General features: G+C 40.1%; 1 protein-coding gene across 1 annotated transcript; it reads right to left on the reverse strand.

The window, feature by feature from the left end:
- Positions 1-3,280: 3,280 nt before the first annotated feature.
- LOC138948001 (vesicle transport protein USE1-like) lies at positions 3,281-13,191 on the reverse strand. The gene is made up of 6 exons (XM_070319529.1): positions 13,068-13,191; positions 11,155-11,204; positions 10,342-10,420; positions 9,086-9,239; positions 5,777-5,955; positions 3,281-4,268 (listed from the first exon to the last, which is right to left on the reverse strand). The coding sequence occupies exons 1-6, from the start codon at positions 13,167-13,169 to the stop codon at positions 4,095-4,097; spliced, it is 738 nt and encodes a 245-aa protein (XP_070175630.1). The 5' UTR covers positions 13,170-13,191; the 3' UTR covers positions 3,281-4,094.
- Between the last annotated feature and the right edge of the window lie 262 nt (positions 13,192-13,453).

Raw genomic sequence — 13,453 nt, forward strand, 5'->3', positions numbered from 1 at the left:
TTGATATTCTTTTCACGACATACACAAATTGGACAGGTTAGGTGTTCTGATTTTATGACGACTTTAATGTGCCTACAAAAATATTTTGAGGGTATCTATAGTCTTCGATTCACTGTATTTTTGTTTTGTTTTTTGTTGTTGTTGTTGTTGTTGTTGTATAGTTGCTTCAGCTTTGATTGAGCCATAGGGTTGTGTATGCAATTTGCATTTAGTCTTTCTTTTTCTTGCTCAGGGTATGTACAGTCTAGAGAGGAGACGGACATGGTGTGAGCTTGTCCAGGGGGGTATATGAACATCTCAGTGGCCGCGAGGGGGATGGAAGCACTTGCTAATGAGTGGGAGTGTGTATGCGCGTGGTGTGCACGAGGATGTATGCACGTGAGTGATATTTGTAAATGTGTATTATGATAATATCATCTTTGTATTTATATTATTGAAATTGTTATATCTCGATGTACAGCGCTAAGAACATAGTTAAATTTGTGAAGCGGCGCTATATAAGCTATCTTTATTATTATTATTATTATTATTAACGTGTCTCGTGAAACATTGAGATGCTTGTTGAATACGGTACAATAATATGAATAGCCTTTCCAATGGAATAATTGATTGTAACATAAACAGCCTCATCGTAAAGGTCTACTCAAAAACATTCATGTGAAGTTTCTTTTGATGAATACATGTACTTTATAAGCAAAAAAGATTTGCAACTGATCCAGTTGTAGTCTTAATTCTTTTAATTTGGAAGACACCAAAGCCAGGAAATCCTGATGTAAGAAGAGGTTACATGTCGAGTCTCAGTGATTATTAAAAATAATGGTCGAAGTTAGCGGATCATGAAAAATGCGAGCTTTAGCGAGCTTTATCATGACCGCGAACTGAGACCATTATTTTTTATAATCACTGAGACGAGGTGTGTAACCTCTTTATTCCTCCTTTCTTCAGTTATTCAAAGAAAAGAGGAGTTTTTTTTGCAAAAGTTTGATCGAATCCTATTCACTCAACCAGTCAACCTGCGCAGGCGATCGATTAATGCGCAGTTGTATAGTTCCGTGCAAATCATTCCATTCTGTTAACACTTCTTGTCAGTTTTCCTATTTTGGACTAAAATCAAGTACACAGATATGCTGTTATTCTGCTGTGGCAGCAAAGGCAGATATTGTGTGTTCTGTATATGTTTTGGTATCGCTTAGGATAATGTTCTTTCGTCAAATGGGACTAGCAGACGAACTTTTGCACCCGTGTTCCAACGTTAAAAACTGTATGAAGTTCAGTTTTCTGGGGAAAATAGTGTATGAAACCGCTTTATGTTGTTTAAATTGATGAGATGTGTGCATTTGGTTGCGTGTGATCTGTTTATTAAATGAAATATTGTTGAAAACTGACCGTCGGATTGCAGTCTGTTGTCGAAGAAACTGAGTGAAAAGAAATTTGAAAGGGGAACTACTCTTGTCGCTAGACAAAGTATGAGAGTTACTTGCCTTGGAAATGTGCTTGTGATGAACGTTTGTGCCACAGCAGATCTAGATTCAGAAAACAACAAAACTCATGGATTTTATATGGAGATTCATGTGTTCAAGTCTGTAGTTGTTAATTTAAATGCGGTATGTTTGTATTGTTTGCTCCAGAGATGTATACTTCGTACATTAGAGCGTTCGGAACTTTTCAGTCGCAAAAGTAGTACCGGTCGACGCAGAACAGCTTCTCAACCCATTGCGCTATCGAGGATTCAGGCTGTTGCTGGGTCGTTATTTGTTTGGTTGCTCGGTGCATTATCGAAAAATAACTAGCTCTACAAGTTTACAGAGGTAAAGAAGCAGAGGGGGGAATAATGCGAATTAACACCCTGTTCTTTTGCTTACCTAGAGGTGCTCCCTGTGTGTCTGTCTATATGACCTTGTGTCTGTTTATGACCTTGTGTGTCTGTCTGTGTCTGTATGTATGCGTGTTTGGATCTGCATGTTTGTGTGGTTGTCTCTCTTTCTCTCTCTGTATGTCTGTCTGTCTGTCTCTCTCTCAAAGGACCGGCACGGTTGGCCTAGTGGTAAGGCGTCCGCCCCGTGATCGGGAGGTCGTGGGTTCGAACCCCGGCCGGGTCATACATAAGACTTTAAAATTGGCAATCTAGTGGCTGCTCCGCCTGGCGTCTGGCATTATGGGATTAGTGCTAGGACTGGTTGGTCCGGTGTCAGAATAATGTGACTGGGTGAGACATGAAGCCTGTGCTGCGACTTCTGTCTTGTGTGTGGCGCACGTTATATGTCAAAGCAGCACCGCCCTGATATGGCCCTTCGCGGTCGGTTGGGCGTTAAGTAAACAAACAAACAAACAAACAAACAAATCTCTCAAAGGAGTTTTGATGAATACAAATAATAGCATGTCAAGCACCAGCTGTATGATTAGAACATTTCTCCATAAACCAGTCTGGTCATGCTAATAAACGTAATACATGTACACTTATACCAAGAATTGATCTATTTAAAGCCAGTCTGGTATATCCGGAAGCCTGCTGTGTAAATCTGTGCCTACTATATTGATGGTAAGGCCTAAAAAAAAAAATAGGTGTGGTTACGGTAACCCGACCTACCCTATTTTTAGGGGCCGACCCTATAACTTTTTATTACATTTGTCAAAAACAAAAAACAAAAAAAAACGAGTGCAGAAAACACAATGAAAGCGAAATCGCCCGAGTCGCACACTTATTTCCCTGTCAAGTAGGTTTAATTTGTACACATTAGAAAAAAAAGTTTAAAAAAAAAAGAAAGTGATTGCCTATCTTCCTAACCTATTTTTTTTGGCTATGTTACCGTAACCACACCTACCTTTTTTTGTGTGGCCTAAATGTGAACATGTACTCTTTTAATAAAATTAACTAGTCAAGCACCTTATAAGTGTTTTTAACCTCGGAATTTTTTATTATCTTATCTCTCACTCTCTTTCTGTACCACTTCATGTATAATCCAGCAGTTTCTTGCACAGGGAGGGTAGGGGAATAAATGAACTTTCCAGCACTACAATTGGTTTTAACATAAGCAGTTTCATACAAAAAAGATCTACACCAACTTGAAAACACAACTGCCTCGGGGTTTTATTAAAAGTAGCATGACACCCTAGTCGGTGTGCACATACCATCCTTTAGGGCATTCAATTTGACATAGTTGATCAGTCTTATCAATAGATACGTCATATCCTACACACACACACACACACACACACACACACACACATTCTAGCACACACATACTCATACATATATATACCTGTGAACACAAAATAATACTGCATTTTGCATCTTTATTACTTTGCAAAAACTCAATGAACACTAACATCAGCATTAGCACCATAACAACCCTGTCCACACAAAAATAAATGCAACGCAGCTCATCAACATTTTTTTTCAATTAATGCACACAATATTCATTGTTCAGACAAACAACTGCAGGTAATCAGATTTGAAACAAACGAGAAGATAAATTAATCAAGTCTGATTTGTTAGTTACTTTTTCTTTCAAGTAAACACACTTGTGTATTAAAAGCTAAGCATCAGCAAGAAAAGCATTCTCCTGTGAATTCTTCTCCTAAGTAAGAGTTCACTAACAAAACAGTCATTTGTTTACAATCCATGTTCAAGCGTAATAAGTGCACACACGACACTGACCTGTAAATACAATGACTCATCAGTAGTACCCATTCCAGTTTAACAAAGTCAAATACTACATGTACTTTTGATAGCAGCTAAGAAAGTCTGACTTAAGTTCACAATACTGGCAACAGGCAACAAAAATATCCAAAAAGGTATCTCTCTTGAAAAAAATGATATGAAACACTTCGAGCTGAAGATTTGTTCTCAAGTGGAGACAAATTGAACTGCACACCTCTACACCGTGACTTATGTGTGCTAAGAAAGATACGCTTGCTCGCTCTCTCTCTCTCACTCACCGACACTCACAGTCTCTCTCTCTCTCTCTCTCTCTCTCTCTCTCTCTCTCTCCCCTCTCCTCTCTCTCTCTCTCTCTCTCTCTCTCTCTCTCTCTCTCTCTCTCTCTCTCTCTCTCTCTCTCTCATTTCTTGTATGAAGTCTACGAGCACAGCCATCACTTGGGAAAGATCTTCATGAAGACGATCATTGCCAGGAAGGTGATGATGACACACAGCAGCATGATCCAAACCCACCACGAACAAGACTGTGTGAATCCCACCAGTCTCTCACTTTCTGACTGAAGCTTGCTGTAATTGGTGTCTGCTAGCTTGGTGCTTTCTCCCAGTTTCTGTAAACATGTTACGTGCACGAATAAAATGAACTTCAGCACACTTTTATTCTCTCTCTGTCTTGTTGTGGCAGTAACACGTTATTTTTTGTTGTTGTTGTTATTTTCATACATTGTACTTTTATCTATTTCTTTAATTATTTGAATAATTATTCATTTAAATGAACTTCAGCACTTTCACACTATTATTCTTTCTCTCTTGTTGTGGCAGTAATGCCTTATAATTATTTTTTGTTGTCGTTGTTTTTATACATTGTACTTTTATCTATTTCTTTAATTATTTTAATAATCAATCATCTAATTATACAGTATATCTATTTCTCTATTTATTTTCCTCATCATGTATTCATTCATTCACTTATTGACTCATGTATTTAAATGTACTTGTAGCCACAAATGATACACGTATAACGTATTGTAAAATGCCCAGACCATATTCTTAAGTTACCGTATTTGACGGACTACAAGCCGCGGCTTTTTTTCCAAATTCGGGGGTGCGGCTTATAAAACGGTGTGTCTTGTAATCCGTCAAATACGGTAAGTTAAAAACGAGTCAAACAAGAAATTCCTTTGAGGAAGCAAAAACACCCCCGTTGGTCAAAGGGAAATAACCATTCTCACTGCACCCATTCTCACTGCCACCAACTGAGAAGGTTATTTCCCTTTGAATATGTTTCTATATAAGTCCTTGTAGAATCTTAATCCACCAATAACTCCCTAACCGTGTGTTTGACTGGTCCCAATTTTTGTAAGGACCGTCTCAGGAATGTATAGAACCTGTTCACCAAGTTTGGTGACGATCGGTCCGTTCATTCTTGAGATCTATATGCGAACACAAACACACAAACACACAAACACATCGAGTGAAACCTATACACACCCCTATACCGGGGGTGTAAATAGTATCAGTAATGATAATACAGTGGAACCCCCCTTTTAAGACTCCCCAATTAAAGACTCCCTCCTTTTTAAGACCCTGTTTTCTCAGATTCTCTGTCCATAACCTGTGTAAATGTACCCCCATTTTAAGACTCCCTTCTTATAAGACCTGATTTTCTCAGGTTTGTCAAGGTCTTTAGGCACACCAAAAAAAAATAGTCTGTTTACGGTATCCCGACCGACCCTATTTTTTCGCGCGACCCTAGACTTTTTTTGGGCATTTGGGGAAAAAAAAATTTTTTTTTTTTAAAAGTCTGTTTTTTTGGCAAAATAACTTAAAAATATGTTTTTGGGAAAAAAAAAAATTCCCAACCTACCGACGCTATTTTTTTGGCCTATGTTACCGTAAACAGACTATTTTTTTTTTGTCCTTAGATTTTTTGTTTGTTTGCTTTAACGCCCAGCCGACCACGAAGGGCCATATCAGGGCGGTTGTACCTTAGATACCTGAGACAGACAGATATAGGAAGAAAGAAAAAAATGGAGAGAGAGAGAGAGATAGAGACATAATAAGAGGGAGACAGTGAGAGAAAGAGAAAAGAAAAAACCCACTTGCTACGATAACTTACCTTGGTGTCCTCTCTGACAACTTGTCCAGCACTTGTGACGTTCTGCTTGAGCGCCCGAGCGTGGGCTAGCATCTCGTCTGCCAGACGTTCCTGTATGCGGTGATGGTGTTGCAGGAGACTGTCGATGTCAGACGCATCAGTGCTGCCTCCTTTCAGCCCTCGCTGTCGCAGGTCTGTATCTGTACACAATCCACAGCATATTACAGTGAAACCCCCTTTTTAAGACCGCCCAATTTAAGACTCCCTCCCTTTTAAGACCCTCTTGTGTCAGACTTTCTGTTCATTGCCTTTGTAAATTTACCCCATTTTAAGAATGGACGGAAGAGACGCTTCCGACCGGCCTTTACTGCACCAAGTACAAGGCAGAGGTAGACGCTCTCATTCAGGCAGCACACACCATCGCGACAAGAGCAGACCAGAACACAAATGTCGTCTTCCTAACAGACGCCCTCTCTGTGCTGCAAGCCTATAACAGTGACAGTCAACCCTCATGAAAGAAGGCCCTCAACAACATCAAGAGCCTACGGACAGTGCTTCAGTGGATCCCCTCACACTGCGGCATAGAGGGAAATGAGAAAGCCGATGACCTGGCAAAATCCGGTGCAGAAAAAGAACAAGAAGACAACGCCGTAAGCCTTGCCGAGCTAAATACCATGACTAAAGCCCTGTTCCGAACCCCGGCTTAAAAAGACAGCCTTCACCTGCTCACAAGACCAGAGCAGGTTACCATCTTCAGGCTGCGAACAGGGCACAACAGGCTGAACAAACACCTCCACTCAAAGCTGAAAGTTGTGCCGTCCCCGATGTGTCCCTGTGGAGAAGCAGAGCAGGACACCCACCACATCCTACAAGACTGCGGGAACTTCCAGTTGTTGAGAAAGAAGATGTGGCCGGAGCCGACTCTCATTCAGGATAAGCTGTACGGCACGGCGGCGTCCCTGCAGATGACCACTACATTTCTCAATTGGACTGATCTCCACGTGTAGCAGCAACAAGAAGAAGACTCACTACTTTTTAGGACCTGATTTGTTCTCAGATTGTTGGAGGTCTTAAAAGGGGGGTTCCACTGTACATGTATTGTTGTTTTTATTCTGTTTGGGTTGAATGTGTTATTGTTAATGTCGGTGTTACTTGTTTAGTTTTCTGTTTGGTTTGGATGTATTATTGTTAATGTCGGTGTTACTTGGGGCGGGGATATAGCTCAGTTGGTAGCGCGCTGGATTTGTATTCAGTTGGCCGCTGTCAGCGTGAGTTCGATCCCAGGTTCGGCGGAAATTTATTTCACAGAGTCAACTTTGTGTGCAGACTCTCTTCGGTGTCCGAACCTCCCCCCGTGTACACTACATTGGGTGTGCACGTTAAAGATCCCACGATTGACAAAAGGGTCTTTCCTGGCAAAATTGCTTAGGCACAGTTAATAATTGTCTACCTATACCCGTGTGACTTGGAATAATAGGCCGTGAAAGGTAAATATGCGCCGAAATGGCTGCAATCTACTGGCCGTATAAAATTTCATCTCACACGGCATCACTGCAGAGCGCCTAGAACTGTACCCACGGAATATGCGCGATATAAGACTCATTGATTGATTTAATTTTCGTTTTTTGGTGTCCTGGGTCGGATTTGTGGTTGCTTTGTGTTTTGTTTCTTGCTGTCGTTGTTACTGTTTGGCAAAGTTTTTACTTTTGATAAAATAGTCTCCAGCCCCACAATCCAAAGTGAACTGACCTCAAAACACTTAGAATAGTATACAGGGATACACCATAAGCTTGAGCTTGTTGTTGATCCTTAACATGTATTATGTTGAATTGCCTATGAATTGTTGAATAAACACTGTTTAAACCAATAGTATACAAAACACCAGCCCAAGCAAATGTAACTAATGAGGAAAGATTCATGAAAAAGAAACAAAAGTCGAATTAACAGCAAATTTGGGAGAAAGATGAGACAGAGGGTGGGAAGGGAGAGAAAGATAAGATAAGGTGTTGGGTTTTTCTTATTAACAAGGGTAATGATGAAAGCAATTACTGCTCTTTTACAATCAACCCTCAGAAAACTCTGAAGGTACAGCAACAGTTACTAACTCATTACATAACAATCACTTGCAATAACAAAATACCATAATGTATGGATAATCCTGGGTAATACAGCATTACATGATCATACATTATCATGTGAGCCATTCCAAAGTGGCCCCTATTTATGTACAATGAAAACGTTGAAAAGACAAATACAAAGAAATATAGTAATCAGCAAAAGAATTTAAAATGATACAGCAAAAACAATTTGTCAAAAATTCCCAAGTTTGTTTTTAAAAATAGAGAGAGAGAGAGAACGAACGAACGAACGAACCAACCAACTTTATTTTTCGAGGGTAATGGAGTAGATACAGCAAAGATCTTTTTTCATCCAGCCCTCGCCCAAGAGGGAATTAACTAAGCAGTGCATAATATTAAAGCAGAAGAAGAAGCAAAGCAAAAACATAAAAACATGGTTATTAAATCAGACAAAGAGAAAAAAAAAATGTTCATAGCATACATGCCAACATGGTCATTGGTAATGGTATACATTAAAACACACACTTTGACACACAAGGTCACATACACACAGACATACATGCACATACAGACACACACGCACACACAGACACACGCACACACACATACACTCACTCTCACACACGCACGCACGCACGCACGCACACACACACACACACACACACACACACACACACACACACACACACACACACACACATGTACACATTGTACACATAATCATAATGTATGTGCAAAATCCATGAAGAGAACAACGTAAACAGAGAGAGAGAGAAAAAAAACAAAAAAAAAAACTTAACTGAAATGAAATGATTATACTAGTAGATTTTCATGTACTTATCAAACAGCAGTACCTGATCGAGGCATTAAGTGCCACACGACGATGAAAGCATATACAAAAAAGTATGTCTTCTAAAGAGAGAGAGAGAGAGAGAGAGAGAGAGAGAGAGAGAGAGAGAGAGAGAGAGAGAGAGAGAGAGAGAGAGAGAGAGAGAAAGGCTCAAGGGAAGCAATCCCTTCTTAAACTTGCACCAAGCATACCACCATACAGCAGTTTCTTCCCTTTGGACATCCGGCTTGATCGACTTCTGATGGATTCAAGCAAAACCAACATATAGCGAGTGCTCTATACAAATTTTCTCACAAGGCAAGCTCCTGCATGTAGCAGAATATGCATTACAAAAATAAAGTCAAAAAGTCTTTTGTTCTTACTGTACGTTCCATCCCCCTGAGATTCACAGTATCAATTTACCTTGAGCGTTTTTCGTGCCAAGCAACTCTTGTCGCATATCCTCCTGGCCCTGCACTTTGGCTCGTGCCTGCAGCTGACGTGAAGGTGCATTGTTTGGGCCGGAGGTCACAGGCTGCAGTCGTTCAGTCGCCAGCGCTTTTTCTGCTCCAGGGGGCTGTTAAAGCAATATTGAGTAATTATTTCATCATAGTACTTCTGAGAGAAAATGCAAGTACATGTACATGTATGATAGTGCCGATGCATATAGATCTACAAGAATTGAAATAAACTACCACATCCTTCAGAGATGCCCCATCTTAGAAAACCAAAGGAAAACTGTGTGGCCAACTGCAGTCCCCCTCCGCTGCCAGATGTACGGAGGAAAGGAGGACCTAGAGAAGACAGTATCATTTGTCTCGCTGTCCTGTCTAACAGTATAGACATGTGATCAACAAGAAGAACAAAAACAAGAAATAAACAAAATCTTACAGATAGAAAACTATGGTATGTTTAAAACTCTTCAAATTCTGACAACTGTACTTGAAAAACTAAAAGTCTCACCGATGTGTGCCATTACCAAATAACAACAAATTAATAAATAGATAGAAGAAGAAAAAGAATTAAAGTGTTTGTATTTTTTTTGTTTAAAGATGAAATTGAGCTTAGGCCAAAAAGAAAAATATGTCTGTTTCCGGTAACCCAACCGACCCTATTTTTAAGCGCCGACCCTAAAGGGTTTTTTCGCTTTTCGCACACACACACAAAAACGGGAGGTAATCGGTCGATGAGACTTCACAATCGAAGAGACTTACCGCCCGTTTCCGTCGTCACGCGAAAAAAACATGGCGGCCAATGACGCCGGGAATCCCTCTGAAAAGGTAAAAAAAAAACCTAAAAAAAAAAAAACCCACCAACCAACCCTATTTTTTTCGGCGATGTTACCGGAAACAGACATATTTTTCTTTTTGGCCTTATGCTATGGAGGAACGTACTTGTACCAGACAGCGACCAATACAACAGAACGGAAATTGAGTACAATGGAACCCCTCTCTTAAGACCTCCAAACATCTGAGAAAACAAGGTCTTCAAAAGGAGGGAGTCTTAAAATAGGGGTCATTTTACAGAGGTTATGAACAGAAAGTCTGAGAAAACAAGGTCTTCAAAAGGAGGGAGTCATGGGGGGGGGGGGGGGGGGTGTCTTAACAGGGGGGTTCCACTGTATTAAAACACACAGATGAGCACTTACCAAATTCCCAAAAATACACTCAGTGACTTACCATTTTCTCCAATTCAATTAATCCCTTCAGAAGCTCAACCTTCTTGTGATATTCCGTCAGTGCTTCCTGTGGTGGACGACTGAAAAAATGTAAAGGTAATAATCATACACTCAAACTTTTGACAGTTTTGTCTTTACTCTGTAGAATACACTTAGCCTTTCCCATCATTAAGAGTAAATAAAAAAATTATTTTGATTGTTTCTCTATCATTTGTATGTATGTCCATTACAAAGTTAAACTAAAAAAATTATTTTGATTGTTTCTCTATCATTTGTATGTATGTCCATTACAAAGAATTGTGAATACTAAGCTTTGTCTAAAATCAAACATTTCATGAATGAAACAATTTGAGAGATGAAATGACGGATAGACTGACAGCCACGGACAAACACAGATTAAAGACAGACCAGGAACAAGAAAAAGAATCAACAAAGAAACAAACAGCCATACAGCTCTGTAGTTGAGGAACAAAAATTCATATAATCTAGTATGCACATATTTATAAAAAGATTAAGGGGATATATATTTATGTGCATATCTGTCAGTCATTGCTGGACTGCGTTAACAGCCGGTGGCTTGCCTAGAAAAGTCATACAGTGGTACCTGCCATGTGTGGCCCCTCCGATGAGAGGACACTTCCCTTAAAAGGACACCTTCTGACGTCCCTTGTCTTTTACTTCTACCAAAATATACCTGTCATGACAGGCCACCTGCAATGTAGGGACACTTTTGTCTGGTCCTAAGGGTGTCCTTTCATGGCAGGTACCACTGTACATTAAAAAACTAGTGAACTATATTGCTGAAGAAACTAACCTGTGTGCCTTTTTCATGTCAGCCAGTTGATCTTGTAGAGCTCCAATATACTGCAAGTAAATACATTTTTAAACACTGAGTCAGTATTTCACATCATGTAAGATTCTAAGAACAGCACCTTCTTATGTACAGTGGAGTCCGGGTACAACGAATCTCAAGGGAGATTCATTTTAGTTTGTTATATCAGCAATTCGCTGTAGAGTTTTCAACCCTAAATGGCCTTAACACAAGTTTTCCCAATCACCTTCAAATGATCGTCCCATCGATCTTTCCTTGGAGAGTACAATCTCTGCATGTTTTCAACCGCTTCATAATATAATCCATAGAGAGAGGCTTAGTTCAAATGTTCACTTTACTGTCACAATTTTATAAGTAAAATTTAAAAAGTCGTGTAAAAGCATGTACATGTACATTCTGATCAATCTCCGTGTTCGTCAAAAAAGACACTGCACACACTAACACTGCCGCGACACACGTACTAAGCTGTTTTGAAAAAGTCCAGAATGTTTGTCTGACGCTGCTCAGAACTGGCACACTTCTCCACTGTACACTCCAATTTGGAGATCATATCCACGTCACAGACATCGCTGCACTTTGCCTGCAAGTAGCGACGTAGGGTATTGGCAGCAACACGTGCTTCTGTTGTTTTGGGAGTGGTTCTGGGTCAACACAGCGGCGGTGGCTGTTCCGTGCACCTCCCGCTGTTTGTTCAGAGTTCGCTCATCACGCAATGTGCACTTGTGTTTGTGTATTTTTGTGTATTTTTGTCTTTGGAGACAATTATTGACATCAGTTCGTTGTAGCCTTGTGACTTTTAGAGACAAAACGGCTCTGGGGCGATGAAAACGTGTTTGTTAAAAGAGGGGTTCGTTATGCAAATGAGTTCAAAAGGTTCGATGTAGCCGGAAAGTAACAAGTAAAAAATAGAAGGCTGTCTGCCGGGAAATCAATGGCAGCTTGTTAAAAGAGGGATTTCTTTAAACCCAGGTTCGTTATAGCTGGATTCCACTGTATGCCTGAAAATACATTGACCAAACCAAATAAAACGTTTAAAAATATCAAGTTATATCTGGTACGTATTTAAAGAAACACAATATCTGTGTTGATGAGGTATTAAACTAGAATTCCAAATAAAATCATGGTCACCCTGATCATATCCTCAGAACTGATAGTAGGAATACTTTTTATTGAAGGTTTTAGTTTTACACCTTCCAGGCTAAATTGGTAATGGTATTTTCCTTATCATATCATGTAGGTATGGCCTGAAAGGTACATATAATATATATATGCTTTTTGCCAGCTGAATGATTCCATCTGTAGTTGTTGTTTTTGTTTTTATCTGTTGCTACTGCTAGTTTTCAGCGTTTTTCTGACATTCTTTCTTTTAAAATTAAAGGTTTGAACCATCCTAAATCAGCCATTATTTCCAGTGTTTATCAAGGGAGTTATTGAAAGTATTGAGTGTTCCTGATGCGAGAATGTTAGACGGTAAAATGTATCATTCCTTCACACACATGGTAGTGAGCTATAAGGTTGTGTACAGTGAGCCAAACGCACAATCATCACTGGGCCAGGGCTGGATGCATAACACTCAGTACATTTGAATGCAAATTCCACAACCCTTAGTGGTAAAGACCTCTCTTTCTGAATCTGTCTTAGGTGCACACCCAAATACCCCCATACAAACCAACAAACACACACACACACACACACACACACACACACACACACACACACACACACACACACACACACACACACACACACACACACACACCTCTTGTCTTCTTCTTCCAGATTTAGCAGACGAATGTTTATGTGTCGATGACGTGGAATAGGCTTGATGGCATCAGTTGCCATACTGTGTCAAAACAAAGCGTTACGTGGAACAACACACACACAAAAATACATGCCTTTTCTAATCTCCAATTCTTCTGTTCTTTCTCCGCCGCCATAGCCTCGCAGCGGTGAAGAAGTCTGTTGAAATTAATCTCCAGTCTTGTTGAGCCTGCCATCTTGCTTTATTGTATCCGGCACGAACGAAATGTGAATTTTAACACGAAAGAGTACTTCGGGTCTGACTAATTACTACGCGACCGCACGCGACCACACGCGACCTTGCACTACCTTGCGCGACCTCAAACTAAAGCATGTACATGTAATATTGTTATATACAGGGCCGGACTACCGGGGGGGTTATGGGGGTTGCGCAACCCCCACCCCCCCAGCCTAAACATGTACCTCACTTATTTAAAACATTTTTTATTATTGTTTATTTTATGCCGTTTCATGCAAGGAG

The sequence above is a fragment of the Littorina saxatilis genome, linkage group LG1 (genome assembly GCF_037325665.1).
Source record: "Littorina saxatilis isolate snail1 linkage group LG1, US_GU_Lsax_2.0, whole genome shotgun sequence".
NCBI lineage: Eukaryota > Metazoa > Mollusca > Gastropoda > Littorinimorpha > Littorinidae > Littorina > Littorina saxatilis.